Below are 16,341 nucleotides of genomic sequence, written 5' to 3'. Positions count from 1 at the left end.
TGTACAAGAGTTTCCAAGGCAATACATATAAAAACTATAGGGCAACCTATATGGGAAATATAAGTGGCGATTTAGGTGGGTTGGGGAAGGCTATGTTTTTGTCCAGTTTTGAAACAGCACAGCTGTTGTCATAGCAGGTGGATGTTTGAGAATGACCTTGCCCTAAGTTGGCAAGTTTGAAAATTGTGCCGCAGTTGCGATAAACCAGTACTGACTTGGAATAATTTCAGGGGGTGGGGTTGGTGTGTACGTAGAAGGCAAAGCCAGGAGCTGAAATGGCATTCATTTAAATAGCTCTATAAAAGCCCAAACTAAAGCAAATGATGCAGAAGAATTGTGAACCCTCTTTGGTTTACAAGCCTGGAAAATGCAACAAGCCCCACTGTAGGCATGAGAAAGGCTTGAGAAACACAATATATTTTCCAGCTGACTTACCAGACTGTGTCCCTCAAAGATGGTTTGAGATGTGTAAGACCTGGAACTAGAGTTCTGCAAAAACTACCAAACTTAACATGAAATAAGAGGTGCCTTAAATTTGAGCAGTGGTTTTCAAGTGGCTGTTGTTGCAATGGCGCTCCCATCATTTATATTTGCGTTATTAAGGAACAGGAGAATTGTGTGTATAGTAAAATGTTCAGGGCTTAAGAGAAGTCCTCTCTCCAAAGTTTGGTGGCTAATAGCAAATGCAATTCTGTACACACATGGCAGTAAATACCGCTGAAAACAGTGTTGCTTCTAAGCAAACATGCCTAGGATGGGGCGGTTAATGATTGAGCTTCTCCATGCAGCTTAAAGCTCTTCTAATCTTTATAGGCCAACATTTAAGGTTTTGAGTGTGGGGAGTGGAAGTGTGGCTGAACAAAATTTGGAGAAAAGCCAGCTAGTAAAACAGTAAGTTTTGTGGACTAACAACAGTTGTGGACAAGTAATCTTTTCTTCCATCAAGGCCTTGCTGCTAATCTAGTTAAGTGAAGGCTCAAGCATACCTTGCAATTCTGTCTTTGGTGTCAACCTCCCAGGATCGGTCTGTCCTCTCCCATGGGACATCTTAAGCATTTCCTCTTAAGTTAAAGCAAAAGGCTGACATGGGTCTGCCCTACACTGCAAGAAGCTACCAAATAACAACTTACGTTCAGGCCTCCGATAACTGAAATATTGTCACTTGTCTGTTTTTAGTAGTATTTGTATTTTCTACATTGGCAATTAGTGCAATATTTTGCACTAATTAAATTAGTGCAATATTTTCAAAGACAACAGGAGGAACTCTTCTAAGGTTATGTTGTAGAGAGGAATTACAGTCCCAGAGTTCAAGGGAATATTTGAGTCACTGAAGGAGAAACCCCACTACGTAAAATGGGGGGGGGGCATTGATTATCTCTTTTGAAGATGAATACCATCCCTATGCCTTTCGCAGTCCCATAAGATCTGAATTTGCCCCAGACTGATTAGTAGACAATAGTTTCTTTTTCCCCAGCAACTCATAGAATTGACAAGCCAAGGCTATATATCTAGTAGGATGAGATCTTGGCTAATCTTCATCCCCTGCCTAATGGGATTCAATAGGCTTACATTTTGGAACTCACAAGGTACCGTAATTAACATAGAATCATAAAGTTGGAAGAGACCCCAAGGCTCATCTAGTCCATGTACTGACCATAACTCTTTGGAAGCAACACCCATTGTATGGAAAGGCCAGAGTTGCTGTTCTAAAAGCAAATTATATTCCCATGAAGCAACTCAGCTTAGTTTTTATATATAGAAAGTAAGTTATGGTTCCAAATAAACTTCCTTCTCACACCCTAAAATTCAGGCCCCTATATATGTATATACTGATCTTGAGTATCAGTCCATTTGACACGATCAGGGGTTGGCAAACTTTATCAGCAGGGGGCCAGTCCACTGTCCCTCAGACCTTGTGGGGGGCTGGACTATATTTTTTTGGGGGAATGAACGAATTCCTATGCCCCACAAATAACCCAGAGATGCATTTTAAATAAAAAGGACACATTCTACTCATGCAAAAACACGCTGATTCCCGGACCGTTCGTGGGCCAGATTGAGAAGGCGATTGGGCCACATCCGGCTCCCGGGCCTTAGTTTGCCTACCCATGCAAACTATTTTCTCATTATTTTTAACAGGCTGTATCTATTTGGATCCTCTTATTTGCCTAGCTCTACTGGACAATACCCAATATGAAATGAGTAGCAGCAGGAGACTAGATCCGTTGGGCAGAAGGTGGCTTGGTCCCATGACCAAATAGTTGGGGATGATGAGAGTTGTAACCCAAGCACTGGAGGGCCACAGAGACATTACAAAGTCCTTACTCATAAAACACTTTTGCAAAGTAAGAGGGGTGGGGACTGTAGCTCACCTTTTGGTAATTCTACTATTTGGTACCATGTACACAGGCTGTGAAACCAAATATTGGCTCTATCAGTCCAGCATGATGTGGAAACATCACATTCTTTCAAATATTTTCCACGCATAAAGTCTGCAGATTCTTAAATGAAAGCTGCTACACCATGGAGAAATTTTGGGGTCACATGAAGCAGCACAGTGATTTAAAGTAAAATGCTGGAAGTTACAGGCCATGAATAAGGGAACCAATTTTACCGAATGTGTCCGTTGTGGCAGCGAGAATTCAATCATAACATATTCATGAAACTATAGTTGCATTTCTGGGCAACTGTTAGCAGCAACTTCTTCACTGAAACTATGATGGTTAGCAGCTTGCTCAATGTCAAGTGGCTAGCAGTCTCTTAGTTTTAGGTTTCTTTTGCTAACCCCACAGGGGCAACTACCCCCACCCCCAAGCCAAATCCTAAGGCACAAAGCCAACACCCTACTTAAAAAGTAGTAGCAACTGCCCTCAAGTAGACAGGTGTTCTTGTGCCACTTTCTGACTCCCACCAGCAATTTTTCCCTAGGCAGAAAAGAGCCGAGTGGAAGAAAGACAGCATTCCTGGAGCAGGATTGTACTGTGCCTCCTGTCCCTTTAAGATCTAACAAGGTGGCCAATGCAGCTGTCAAAGTGCTATGTCCAATAACAAAAGGGCAGAAAGCAGCATCATGGTGCTTTGGCCCCATTCTTCCAACTTTTTAAAGCCACAAATGAAAATTAGCTTAGGATGCTCCAGGTACACTTGCCTCCAGAGCTGCTACTACTGCTTCTCCATTAAAAAGGTAATTTAAAGCTGCAGTGTGTCAGACAAGGGATGCAAAGAGGCTACTGAAACTCCAGTCAAAGCTCAGTGCTAGAGCCCATGCAATTCTATTCAGAAGGTCCAGGTTCAATCACTGGCTTCCCCAGCTAGGGCTGGCGTACAGACTCCTGTCTGAACCCCTAGGTAATGCTGTAGGCCAGGTATGGCCAAACTTGGCCTTCCAGCTGTTTTGGGACTACAACTCCCATCATCCCTAGCTAGCGGGACCAGTGGCCAGGGATGATGGGAATTGTAGTCCCAAAAATAGCTGGAGTACCAAGTTTGGCCATGCCTGCTGTAGGTTGTAGGAGATCTTGGTGGCTGCAGCAGCCCTAAAGGCTTGGAGAGAGACATCCCTAGCATTGCTTTTATAGACATGAGATGGTGTGTGTAAATATCTGCCAAAAAAAAGAAAAAAGAAAAGTTACTAGGAAGCTCACTTTGCCTCCTGCATTTTGGCTCAAACCAGTAGTGTTAGGATAATTTTTCTCTACCTGCACAGGAGGACAACTTTCCAAAGTGGCCCTAAAATACGGCACATACAATCTTTGCATTTAAATTAGAAGCAGTAAGTAACACAACAGACAGTGGTGTAACTTGGAAGAGAAAAAAATACAAACCCCAGAAAACAAAAACATAAAAATAAATCACAATTTGATGGACGCTAGTTTAGTAGTCTGTTACCGCTTTATAAAAATCCTACTAAAATTAGGATAGTCAAACTTGTATGGAGCTGTTTATGGGGGCGGGGGGAAATGAAGTATCACTTCTCTCCACCTAGGGAGAGAAATTACATTGATAACTTACATTTGTCATTCCAAATAGCTGAAATGCCACAGTCGTGGTGGTGGTTGACAGAAGCTAGATGATTGCCATCACATTTTAGACATGAGCGCTGTACAGAAAAGAAAGCTCTTTTGATAAGAAGAGTTATTCAGACTGAAGGCTAAAATTTACACGCTGCTTTTTATATTTGGGAATAATTTCCTAGCATTAAAAGTAAAAATGGTACAGTTTACAGTAATTTAGGGTCCTCACACAAAAGTTCTCTTCACAAAACTAAAACGTCTTCCAACTAAATATAAAAAATAGACCACCGCTTTTTTATATATATACAAAAAAGTTTCTTCCAATTGTTTTAATTGGCAGCCATGTCCTTTTCTTTCCCTTGAATCCTCTTCCACTCTGATTGCTTTTAACGCAACACAGTTCTGGTTCTTGGGTTGGGAGCACTGCTGAAATGATAAAAATGAGGTGTGCAAGATGTCAGATACACATGGCAAAACACAAACCAGTAATTTGAGGATCGTTAGCCAATATAAAACTAAGCAAGCAAACAAAATAGGAGCTCGGGGACGGAAAGGATCACTCACAGACGGCATTTTTGAAAGCGATGCAACATCTGTAGTAAACAAAAGCACAGGCCAAGCAACTCAGATTACAAACAGTGAAGCAAGGGAAGGGGGGGCAGGGAGAGTTCAGGTCTATAAAGGGATAGCAGTGGGAACAAAGTACCATAAGCGCATTTGTTGTAAAGCATCCCTTTTCCTCCTTTCCCTCTGAGGCACCAGACTGTAGGAAAAGTAGAGAAAGAAAAGGTAAAGGGAAAACAGTTCTTTCAAGACCAGCCAGAGTTTAATGCATGAAGTGCTGTCGTTTTACTCAGCTTTCAGTTTAAACAAGGAAAACCAAATGCAACTGATATTAAAAGCAGATGGAGATCTTATAAAACAAGGTGTGTGTGTGTGCTGCCCCCCGCCTGTTTCTCATGGTTAAATGGTTAAACTATCCCTGAAAGAAAACTAAAAGTATTTCTTACTATTTAATTAATAGTGTAGGACTTACGGTGTATTTGATCCTATTCTTCAAGTGCCTTTTAAAATCCATTCTCTCTCCACTCATCGTGCTCCCTAAACTGCTATCTGTAGCAACATGGGACGACTCTTTCATTTGTAGCAAAGGTTTCCAGCCATTTTCAAGAGAAAGAGGGGAGGGAGTTACGTAAGCACTCTTGAAAACTGCGTAGGAGCTTAAGATCCGGGTTGTTGTCTTTTTTGAACTGGCTGAGGCAATCAGATGCACCCGCCCCGTATAAGCGCTTGTGAACAACCCCGATATAGAAGCAGTTCTACATATATGTAAAGTACTTTTCTAACAACGGTTGTTTACCTTACGATAGAATTTCTATGCTGTCACGACCCAAAAAATGCCTGGTGGTAGCATAGGGCTCTGTAGGGCATTGAGGAACCTTACACAGAGCACCTGCTAAGGCTGATACCGTATTTTTCGCTCCATAGGGCGCACCGGACCATAGGGCGCACCTAGTTTTTTTTGGGGGGGGGAATAAAGGGGGGGAATTATTCCCCCTCCCCCAGCTACTGGGCTGGAGAAGCCCAAGCTTCTCCCGACCCCAGCCCCCAGAACAGGTTCAGGAGCAGCGGCAAGATTGCGCGCAACCTCGCCGCCGCTCCCAGAGCTTGCGGGGCTGGGGATGGGGGAAGCCCATGCTTCTCCCCGACCCCAGAACAGGCTGCTATCCGCAAGCCTTCAGAGCCCGAAGGCTTGTGGATAGCTGCCTGAAGCCCCGGGTGCGCAGCGAAAGCCTGCATTTCAGCGAAAGCCTGCATTCGCTCCATAGGACGCACACACACATTTCCCCTTCATTTTTGGAGGGGGAAAAGTGCGTCCTATAGAGCGAAAAATACGGTAAATGTGGCCTAAGGCTACCTTACAAGATCTGTCACACAGGTGTGTCTTGCGTATGTACAACGGATCAGTGTCCTTAGAGGTTCAATCTACTGACCAGACCAAGGACTGTGGCACAATGCAGATTATGAGACTGGGGTATGGAAGGAGGCAAGGCTTCCAAAGGAAACAGACTTATTTTTTATCACAGGGGCATTTGCTTGCACTGCACCAAGGGATACATAAAACTGCTCTGTGGCCAGCACTGCAAGTTGCTTTTGAAAACAACTCCCTCTACGCCCCATTTGGGTCACCTGTATGTTTCTAGGGTTTGTTCTGACTTTTCCAGAATTATAGGAGTCAGTTCCCACATCTCCAAAATTCACTTCTGTGTGCCTTGCTTACTTCTGCGTGGGGAATACAGTGTGCGAAATCCCCCTCTGTATATAGGACTTGAGAAAACAAGTTATAGAATTACTGGTCTTCACCCTTTACTGAAGAGAGGTGTGATCACCACTAAGTTGTATACCCTAGTCTAGAATTCCAGAGTATGGGCTGTAGCCAATGTCAGTTCTACTCAGAAAACACCCACTGATATTCCCTCTGCAAAGAGAAAATAGTCCTTCCATTCAGGAATCTGGAAACCTTGGTAAACTATTGTTGGGAGAAACCTGGAAACGGAAGATAGGGGGCATGATTTTGCAACCCATACTCTTCCAAACTGATTTTAATTTTTTTTTAACGCAGTGAAGCATAACAGATTCGTTTTTGTTATCTTCTCACTTATCGTATCATTTCTAAAATTACACAAGATAGGATGAGCCACATTGCAAGTGCACCTTGGTGCCTTGGCTGGTTCCTGGATTTCCATTCTCTATTAAATGTTTGATATTATTTGACTGAAACAATTGTCCAACAGGCTGAACAAGGGGAGTGTCCCATCACTATTCAAGGTGATGTAGAAAACTGAGGCGAGGAATCATTTTAGGCCCGAAGGCCCCATACTCTCACAGGCAGCCAGGGGTAATATTCATGCGAGTCTTACCACTGTGCAACAGATTACAGTCCAGCTGCGCAAAAAAATCAGGTTTCTACACATACACCTGTCCATTCAAATTTGAGCCAAACAAGAGGCATTATCACAGTTTGAGCACACATTCTTGGCAAAGCACTTAGGAAGAGGGTGACCTGTTGCAGGAGGGCAGCTGGAGGGGGGGGGCGCATCGTGAGGGCCAAAGAAAGAGGTCCAGAGAGCCACATTTATGCCTAGGCTCCTCACTCCTGATGTAAATGACTAATTTCTGCTACTCAAACACCAGTGTACAATTCCTCTCTAACCTCGGTTCCACTAAAGTCAAAAGAAATATGGCTACCACAAAACTACAGGAAACTACTGGGCGATACTGTATATCGATATATTATCCATAACTGGTTTGAAGTCCGTATCTTGCTAGCGGTTTCATAATTTTTGACCTGGGAACATATTGCAAATCACGATGTGTGTGTGTGTGTGTGTGTGTGTGTGTGTGTGTGTTTGGGTGTGCGCTAAGCAAAAATCATAATGTGGGAAAAAACCATGAAGCCAGCCAATGCTCTCGATTCCTGCAGCCCGTTAACTCTGCCCGCTCAGCTCTCTCCTGCTTCCTGCAGGAGGCAGCAAATCACAAGAGCAGGTGCCAGCAAAAATTACAATGGGGGAAAAACATGAAGCCGGCCAATGCCTCTACATAGCTCCATCCTTATTTCAGACGTTGTGATTTATCAGTATATCTCAATGTTTAGCCGGTGATATATCATGATGGTGAAAACCAGATATTGCCTGGCCCTACTGTGTACTATTTAAATCACAATTATCCAATGCCTAAAATATCCAATTCATGCAACGATTTAGCCTTTGGGCCCTTAATCTACTGACCCAAGATATCTTCTAAGGAAAGGGCCCGTTCAGATGCAACTAGGCTTGAGCCTTGTGCCTGCCTGTTCTGTTCTTGCACCACTTTTTCTCTCCTTGGCACATCAAGGTTGAAGACTTTCTTGGTTAACCAAACCTATAGGGCAGAATCCTTGTTGCACAGCAGAAATCTGCTCATGTAAGAGACTTCACCTTCTCTTCTCCCCCTGCAGCCTCCCTATTTTCTTCAAAGGGTCCTCAGAGAGAAAAGAGAAGGGAAGGGGTGGCATGTTTGTGTATATGGTCTGTGCATATCTTGCCTTAATAAGGCAAGATGTAATATCTGAGTCTGGTCAAGTAAAAAGTGTGGAGACTGAAGGCAGAGATCTATTAGAGTGCAATGGAAATAGAATGTTAGGGATATTTGAAGACAAAGAAGTTCAGATAAAGGCATACCAAAGATAATAGTAAGACTATGCAGAAAGGAGGAGGAAAGATAGCCAGCGAAATCAGCAGGTTTTGAGAAACTGGTTCATTGTTCATTCTGCTTCAACAAGCTGAGTAAATAGTGGACTGTGAAAAATTGGAAATACGAGTAATTCTGAAACAAGCAAATATTAAAAGTAAAAGCAGGAATTATTTCTGCTGAAGCAATTTAGAAAAATAAGTATTGTCCAGATAAAATTTCATTGACATTGTAAGGATGGGTGGCTGATACTGTCATAAGGTGTTTCATTCACTACTCTTCTTAAAAACACAAGAGTAAGACTGTTAAACTGTGGCCTATGTGGACCTGAGTGAAAACTATCTACAGTATCCCCCCTGCTGGCCCAGGGTGAGAACTTCAGTACATAACAAAGACCATGCGCCTTGATAGCACAAAACAATAGTGCTGCAGCAAGTGGATTCAGGTGAAGGGCTAGTAGAAAACAGAAGAAAAGAACAGCTGGAGAAGGGGAATGAAATGCTGGATAGAGGTGATAAAGCATCTCAACAAAAGGACTCTCACCAAATATTTCAAAGAGGAACGTAAATCTTTGCCAAGCCAGGACAACCCTGCTGCCTTGGAACTAGATCGTGTGGTTGGAGGGGAAAGGGGAGCACAGAAACCCATACTAGTATCTCTACTGCAAGAATACATTTCAAAATGCACCATCAACAACCAAATTTACACCCCCAAAAAATAACATGCATTTTTTCAAACTTTGATGTAATACAATTTCTATTTCCATCTGTTAAACTAATGGCCAGTCTAATCTCAAGTGTTTTGTTATATAAAAAAACCCCAATAGTTCTAAAATAAATGGCATAGCTACTTGAGTGTTTTGTTTTTGATGATGTGAACTTATGCACCAGGAGCCATCATCTTACAAGAAATGTATTCCCCTTCCTTTCTCACACAGGACACAATACCAAAATGGTGCTTGCCATCTACAGTTCTTTTTTCCTTTTTTTTAAAAAAGTAGCACCTGTATGTTTTTCAAATTGGTGATTAATCATGGGCATCTTTTAGTCATTAAAAATATATCTTAAATACACTAATTAAGCAACAAAATCTTGCAATCCTGTATGTCCAAGTCTCCCCCCCCCCTCCGATCGCTTTCTATAAACACCATGCCTCCTGCTCAGTTCTTTAAGGTCTTTGTATCTAAGTAGAGGAGCCATTTATATAATTTTCATATTCTTATATCTAAGAGACTCTCTCACCCTCACAGAAGTCTTTTAAACTTGTTTTACAAGGGGAGGCTGATGGTATAAAAACATCTTTTACTGATTTACTTCAGCTTACATTCAACCTTCTGAGGTTGTCACCCATCCAGGCAGCGGCCAGAGTTGGACCTGCTTAGCTTCACAAAGATGGAGGCCTCATGTGCCTTCATGATACACGTTATTCAAAACATCCACATTTAACTCAAGTAGTTCTGTCTTAAATACATTTTCCCAATACATTAGAAAAGGATACTTGGGCCCAGGCTGGATGCGACACCAAATCTCCATTTTAGCTTTATGTGTGTGAGCAGCCATGGAGTCCTGGTCTCACATGCTCCCCCTTCCTCTCTCCTCTTACGAGTCATGCCGTAAGGAGAACATCATCAGCATCCATTTCTACTTTTAAACTAACCGGCAAGAGCTCTGATTAGTTTAAACTATAGTTTTAAGTATGCCAGGATCACAATCCACAATTTGACGTGGGCTCTCAAAAGCTAAACGTAGTTCTTCCCACCCCTCAAATTCAGATACAAAAAGAAACAGGTTAGTTCAAAACTTAAAAGAGGATGCTTCTGATCTCATGGCTGTGCTGAAGGAGGGAAGGGGGAATCTGTGAACTCAAAGCTCACTGCTTCTTGCACTAAACTACGGTTCAGTGTTTGTCTGAAAGCAGCATTTAATTCAAGAAGCAGAAGCCTGAATTTTATTTAAAGTTCAGTCTTCATTAATTGACAGCGTCTGCAGGGCAGCACAGTAGTTCTCACCTTTTAAAACTGCCTTTTCTTGCAGTAGACCTGGTTGTTCTTTTAGAATGGCCTGAAGTGTCAGAATTGCTAGTTTCAGGCTGTTTACTTTTCTGAACACTGGACTGCAGAATTACCCTGAAAGGAGTAGGAGAAAGAAATTACTTAAAAGTAAACTGAAATGTACATAATGTACGAAGATAACTGTAGCATATAGTTTTCTACCTAAAAACGTCTACCTAAGATGCCTAAAAGACAGGATTTTGTGGACAACTGTTTTTGATCTTTCCTCATTGAGTGTGAGGTAGCATTCAGATATCGGCTCTGTTTTAAATCCACTAAAACTTTTCATTCAGAGTATTAATACAGCCAACCATTTTGGGCTCAAGTTTTTACTTCCAAAACAGAGAAGCAAAGGGTTCTTTCTTTCTTTCAAGTGCAACAAAAATGCCTTTATGGATCCTACCATACAAACATCTCTGCATTACTCCTGAATGTCCCAGACAAGGCACGGGTGACCACACAATCCAACATATGAACTGATACTAAGAAATATCTAAATATTATAAAGGAGAAGTGATTGCCTAAGCTTGACCACTGGAGTTTATAACCAAAGAAATTGGTTTTTACACACATGGAAAAACCAACTGTGAATCCCTTCATTGGGGCTCAGAATTTGAAATGAACTCTCTAGTTTTCAAAAAGTTATGTGAACCAACACTTTTTTAAAAAAACAAGATAATTTCTGCTTTGCCGCTATCCTGTTCTCCTAATGTCCTTGTTTTGATTTCATGCTTTCCATAGGCGGTGAAACAGGAACAAACTTCTCCTTAAATTCCTCCACTTCACTACTCAGTTATTACTGGAAAGGGGAGAGATTTCATCAGCTTACATTACCCAACTGTATTCCCTCCCCTCCTAGCTGGTGAACGCTCACACAGCATCTTGGATAATAATTTCCAGAGGGTGATGTTTGGGGAGTGCTCTTTGGCCCCGTGGAGCCTTCAATGTAGGGTTCCTCAAGGTTCAATTTTATCCTCTATGCTATTTAACATCTACAAGAAACCGCTGAGTGAGGTTATTATTCAGAGTTTTAGAGTACGTTGTCAGCAATGAGCTGATGACACACAACAATTTCTCCTTTACATCTGCAGATGAGGCAGTGGCTGGACAGGACCATTGTCTTGCCTCGGTCATGGACTGAAGCTCAATCCAGGTAAGACCAAGGCATGGTCAGTGGGCGGCTCCCTAGACCGGATGCCTGCTCTTGATGGAATTACACTCTCTCGGAAGGAGCGGGTGGATAGCTTGGGGGTAACTCCTGGATCCTTTGCTTTCGCTGGAGGCTCAGGTGGCCTCAGTGGTGTGGAGTGCCTTCCATTTTGGCTGTTGACCCAGCTGCACCTCTATCTGAACAGGGATGACCTAACTTCTATGTTCTGGTAATCTCTAGGTTGGATTACTGCAATGTGATATATGTAGGGCTGCCTCTGAGGATGGTTTGGGAACTTCAGCTGGTGCAGAATTTGGCATCCAGGCTGCTCACCAGGGCAGGACGGTTTGAGCACATTACGCCAATCCTGGCCCGACAGCACTGGCCGCCGATTAGTTTCCGGGACTGATTCAAAGTACTGGTTTTGACCTACAAAGCTTTAAATGATTCAGGAGCACAATGCCTCAAGGACCACCTCTCCCTATTTGAACCACCCTGGACCCTGCAATCATCATCTGAGGCCATTCTTTGCGTGTCTCATAGAATCATGGAGTTGGAAGAGACCACAAGGGCCATCGAGTCCAACCCCCTGCCAAGCAGGAAACACCATCAGAGCACTCCTGACATATGGTTGTCAAGCCTCTGCTTAAAGACCTCCAAAGTAGGAGACTCCACCACACTCCTTGGCAGCAAATTCCACTGTCAAACAGTTCTTACTGTCAGGAAGTTCTTCCTAATGTTTAGGTGGAATCTTCTTTCTTGTAGTTTGGATCCATTGCTCCGCGTCCGCTTCTCTGGAGCAGCAGAAAACAACCTTTCTCCCTCCTCTATGTGACATCCTTTTATATATTTGAACATGGCTATCATATCACCTTGTGTCTCCTCCATGAGAGGTCCAGGGGGTAGCAACATGAGAAAGGGCCTTTTCTGCAGTGGCTCCCAGTTTGTGGAATGCTCTCCCCAGAGAGGCTCGTCTGGCACCTTCATTATACCTCTAAGGGCAGCAGGTGTTCTCTTCTACCAAGCCTTTGGCTGATTAACAATTCTATGTCCTTTTAAATGTGTTTTTGGGAGGGGGTGTTATTGGTTTTCTCTTTTTCTGTTCTTGTTTTTATTACGTATTTTGTGTTTTCATTTGGTATTTTTATGCTGTGAGCCACCCTGAGATATACAAATTTAAACAAATAAATCCCATATCTTCATGGAGCAAGATTCAGCTCTGATACTATAGAAGAATTTGCCCCCATCTGTTCCTGTAAGCAATTAAGTGGGCTGCAATAATAGTTCTGTTCAGTGAAACTTTCCAGGAGGGACAATTACTAGGTGACTATGGATTTCTTTATTCTTACTTTTTTAAAAAATTAATAATAGTGCTTATATTATTGATATGCTTTCAGTTTATTTCTATTTATTCTATTCTTAGCCACTTTAGATATATAAAAAGGCATTCCTGGAAACTTTAAAAGGACAGTAAAAATTCAGGTCAGCTATTAAAAAAACATTTTCCTCCACAAGGGGTATGAACCAGTCATTGAGAGGACAATTAACAGAGTAATCCTAACTTACCTTTACACCAGAATTGGGGAAGAGCGAAAGAGTGATCAGCTGTTACAATGGGAGCCAGATCCACTGCTCGGCTATTTCATAGTAGCCAGAGCAGGAGGTGGGGGACAAGAGATTTCATCCCCCTGCCAGGGGCTGCAATAGGAGGGTATTAACTTTGGCCACCCCATGACAGGCATTCAGTTTCAGTGCTTCTGTGGGCATGTGAGGGAAACAAAGAATCTATGGTTTTGGTGTATCCACAACTAGCCCCGATAAGCCCCCTTCTTACCTCCTCCACCCAACATCACTGGTGGAAGGTCTAAGCCAGTGGAGATCTAAGTGTCTTCTCACTGGTACACCTCCATCTCCATCACAGCAGCACTCCCAGGGACAAAGGATTGCTCCATTAAGATGCTAAATCCCTCTTCTACAGCAGTGGCCCCTCCCTCTCCCCCCACATTTTGTAAGTGGGTGCATTTCAGATAAGTGACAGGTTCTGCAAGCCTGCAACTGTAGTGGCAACTGCAAAGGGAAGAGACAGTTTAATTCCTCACTGTAATTGTCTCCTTCGCTTTGTGACACCAATTCATTTCACTGGTTGCAATGCATAGCTCATCGCTTCTATTGTGAGACAAGAAATGTGTCTCAAGTCTCCAGGAGTTCATAAAATGCAAGCTATTCTAAGCACACTAAGGCTGATGTGTATACAGTACAGTGATTTACTGCATTTTTAAAGCTAAAAATGCAGGATATGCTAATTTCCAGAAATAACACAGAGCAAGACAATGGTCTTCAGCTATAAAGAATGGGAACGGGCATCTGTATGAAATGGCTAGGAGCTGCTATCAAGGTTCCAGCAATATGTGAATGACATCCTGCTCTTTCTCTTTATTGCCTGCGTTGTAGGGGGCTTGGACTAGAATGCCCTGGGAATCACTTCCGGCTGTACAATTCTATGATTCTATATTTATCATCAAGTTAAGGAAATCATCTATGCCTCATTTCTGTAGGTTTAAATTGGGTGAGCAGAGTTAAGGACTGAAAGTTGCAATGAAGCACAAGCTGCTCAACACAAGACCTTCTTGTTAAAGATACAAGGGAAATGTGAAATATTCCAAAGTATCACTAGGGGGCATAAGGCCTCGTTCCTTAAATCGGCCCAGTAAAATCCAAGACACAACAAACTTTCCTTTTTCATAAACTATTTTACGTTTCCATCCTAAATCAGACAGAAAGGTGGGATTTAAGACTTTCATATGTGAAAAAATCAAGAATACCTGCAATCCAGAAAATAGTTTGCCCTTTTACATTCCTTCACTTACAGCACAATCCTATGCAGCCTTGTTCACAGGGGAGCATGCATAGGATTGCAAGTTTCAGTGTCTGACCTGTACTGCACTGCACTGACAAAGCACTGTCCACATCTTTTCAAATCCATAATCTGAGAATCAAAATCCAGCACAGATTACTGTGGCAAGGCAGCTATTCAAAACTAGTCCAGAACTAGGAGATGAAGAAACCCCAAACGACCTTACATATGCCGGTAACAAGAGAACACCGGACAAGAAAAGAACGCCATCCTGCAAATGTCTGGCAGTTTTCGAAGGGCAATTCTAAAGGACACAAATCACAATCAGTTTTTCTTGTAAAAGCAAGTAGCCCAAGTTCCATGATGCCTTGCAAAAAGGGGGGAGGGGAAGGGAAAAAGAAGAAGGCTGTAAAAGCTTGGTGCATGCATTTATGAAAGAGGCGAGAAGGTGAACTTCTGTAAAGAATGTAATAGGGACACACTTACACTATGACTCTGTCAAGGGTGGTCCTGCTGGACCTAGGTTCTTAACCCATCTAGACAGAATAGGAGGTTGGGAAGAAGGGAGCCACACACAATCCACCAGATGACAATGCTACTCAGGACAGACACCAGCATAGCTAGGAGACATCTAAAAAGGGGTGAGGGTGGGGAGGAAGAGATGGATATGAAATCAAAGGGGGAAATCAAGAACTCTTTTTTAAAAAAAGAAATGAGTGGTACATTTCAGCCAGTTGCAGTTGAAAAAAAAAGGGAAAAAGCTCTATCTGTGTTTTTTGGTGCTGTGGGGGAAAATCCCTTCCCTGTTCAAAGGCCATGCTGTATTTTTAGGGAGATTATTTTAACCTTCGTTTGATTTTACAGGGTGAATCTAGGAAGGATCCTGCAAATCACTTTTCACCTAAAATACCCCAAACTCTGTCTTAGCTAGAAATTAACTGACAGATTTGTCCAAATACCATTTAAGAATACAATTTAAGAGCCTCTGCATCAGGCCAATGGTCCATTTAGTCTAGCATCCTCACAGTAGTAACCAGGTACTTATGGGAAGCCAAAAAGCAGGGCCTGGGTGCAATCTCCGCTCTTAAAAACACACAGACACAAAACCTTGTTCATAATATAGCGTACCAATATTAAATGCTCTCTGTGGGAGGGTCCATCCATTCATAGCTGTCAATGTTTCCGTTTTTAAAAGGGAAATTTCCTTATTCCAAATAGGATTCCTCGCAAGAAAAGGGAAAAGTTGACAGCTATGCATCAGTTAGGCTACATCTGCTTCACTAATATTGGTCTGCCTGATCTAACAGCAACACCAGCATCAAAACATACATACATACACACTTCAAACAAAACACACAGAGAGATGTGCTGCTTTTCTACATTAAAATTATATTTTAAAAGTATTGCATACTTTTTACCCAATATGCTTTTTTTCTAACCACAATGCACATGCAAAGGAATTTCTTTTGGCCAAAAGCCTTCACACTCACACACACAAACACAGGGAACTGCCCCAGCAGGAAGGACCTTGTTTTGTTTTAAAAAATACACTGAAACAAAGAAGCTTTTAGGCATTGATGTAATGTTCGGTTTAGTAAGTGTTTTGTGATTTAGCCAATAAGCCTAATATGTTAGGAGATGCGGCAGAGAGGAGAATTTACTGATGATAAGGAAATGAGAAGATTTGGACATCAAGGTGACAGCTAGTGGCAATGAATTAATTGTGTGCAACTTTTAGAGTACCTAAAGACATACTGAAGAAGTCAGTCTTTAAGAAAGAGGCTTTTGCATTTACAGATGCAAAATGAAATTAACTTACGTTAGTGGAACTGAGTTTCCTTTTGACTGCCGTTTACTTTTCAGGGCACGGAGCTTATCTCCTTGTGTAACTGAGTGCATTTCATCTTCATCATCACTGTACTGTAAATAAATGGCAAGTCATTGGAATAATTTATAGCATAAAACTTGATGCATACCAGACCCCCGGTGAACTAATGAACTTTTTACCTAAAGTTGCAACAGATCTCATGAAAACATTTCT

At 42.2% G+C, this 16,341-nt stretch overlaps 2 protein-coding genes across 16 annotated transcripts in view; one reads left to right on the top strand and one right to left on the bottom strand.

The window, feature by feature from the left end:
* ERCC6L2 (ERCC excision repair 6 like 2) overlaps positions 1 to 3,627 on the top strand; it is a 291,509-nt gene extending 287,882 nt beyond the window's left edge. For all 7 annotated transcript variants that reach the window (XM_082241486.1, XM_082241490.1, XM_082241489.1 and 4 more), the window contains one exon: positions 3,461 to 3,627. The gene's annotated coding sequence lies outside the window, so the exon portion shown is untranslated. The remainder of the gene's footprint in view (positions 1 to 3,460) is intronic.
* A 524-nt stretch (positions 3,628 to 4,151) lies between these two features.
* Positions 4,152 to 16,341, bottom strand: part of CDC14B (cell division cycle 14B) — a 52,453-nt gene continuing 40,263 nt past the window's right edge. For 2 of the 9 annotated variants that reach the window (XM_082241597.1, XM_082241601.1), the window contains exons 12-15: positions 16,120 to 16,220; positions 10,255 to 10,371; positions 4,720 to 4,776; positions 4,152 to 4,439 (exon numbers count right to left, since the gene is read on the bottom strand). In XM_082241597.1, coding sequence (XP_082097723.1) covers positions 4,400 to 4,439; positions 4,720 to 4,776; positions 10,255 to 10,371; positions 16,120 to 16,220 — 315 coding nt within the window. In that variant the 3' untranslated portion in view covers positions 4,152 to 4,399. Of the gene's footprint in view, positions 4,440 to 4,719; positions 4,777 to 5,049; positions 5,148 to 10,254; positions 10,372 to 14,786; positions 14,932 to 16,119; positions 16,221 to 16,341 lie in introns of all 9 variants that reach the window. The other 7 variants (XR_014224375.1, XR_014224376.1, XM_082241598.1 and 4 more) reach the window with 7 other exon arrangements.

This window comes from Podarcis vaucheri, assembly GCF_965113315.1.
Source record: "Podarcis vaucheri genome assembly, chromosome: 11".
Taxonomy (NCBI): domain Eukaryota; kingdom Metazoa; phylum Chordata; class Lepidosauria; order Squamata; family Lacertidae; genus Podarcis; species Podarcis vaucheri.
This window is presented reverse-complemented; position numbering and strand designations above follow the sequence as displayed.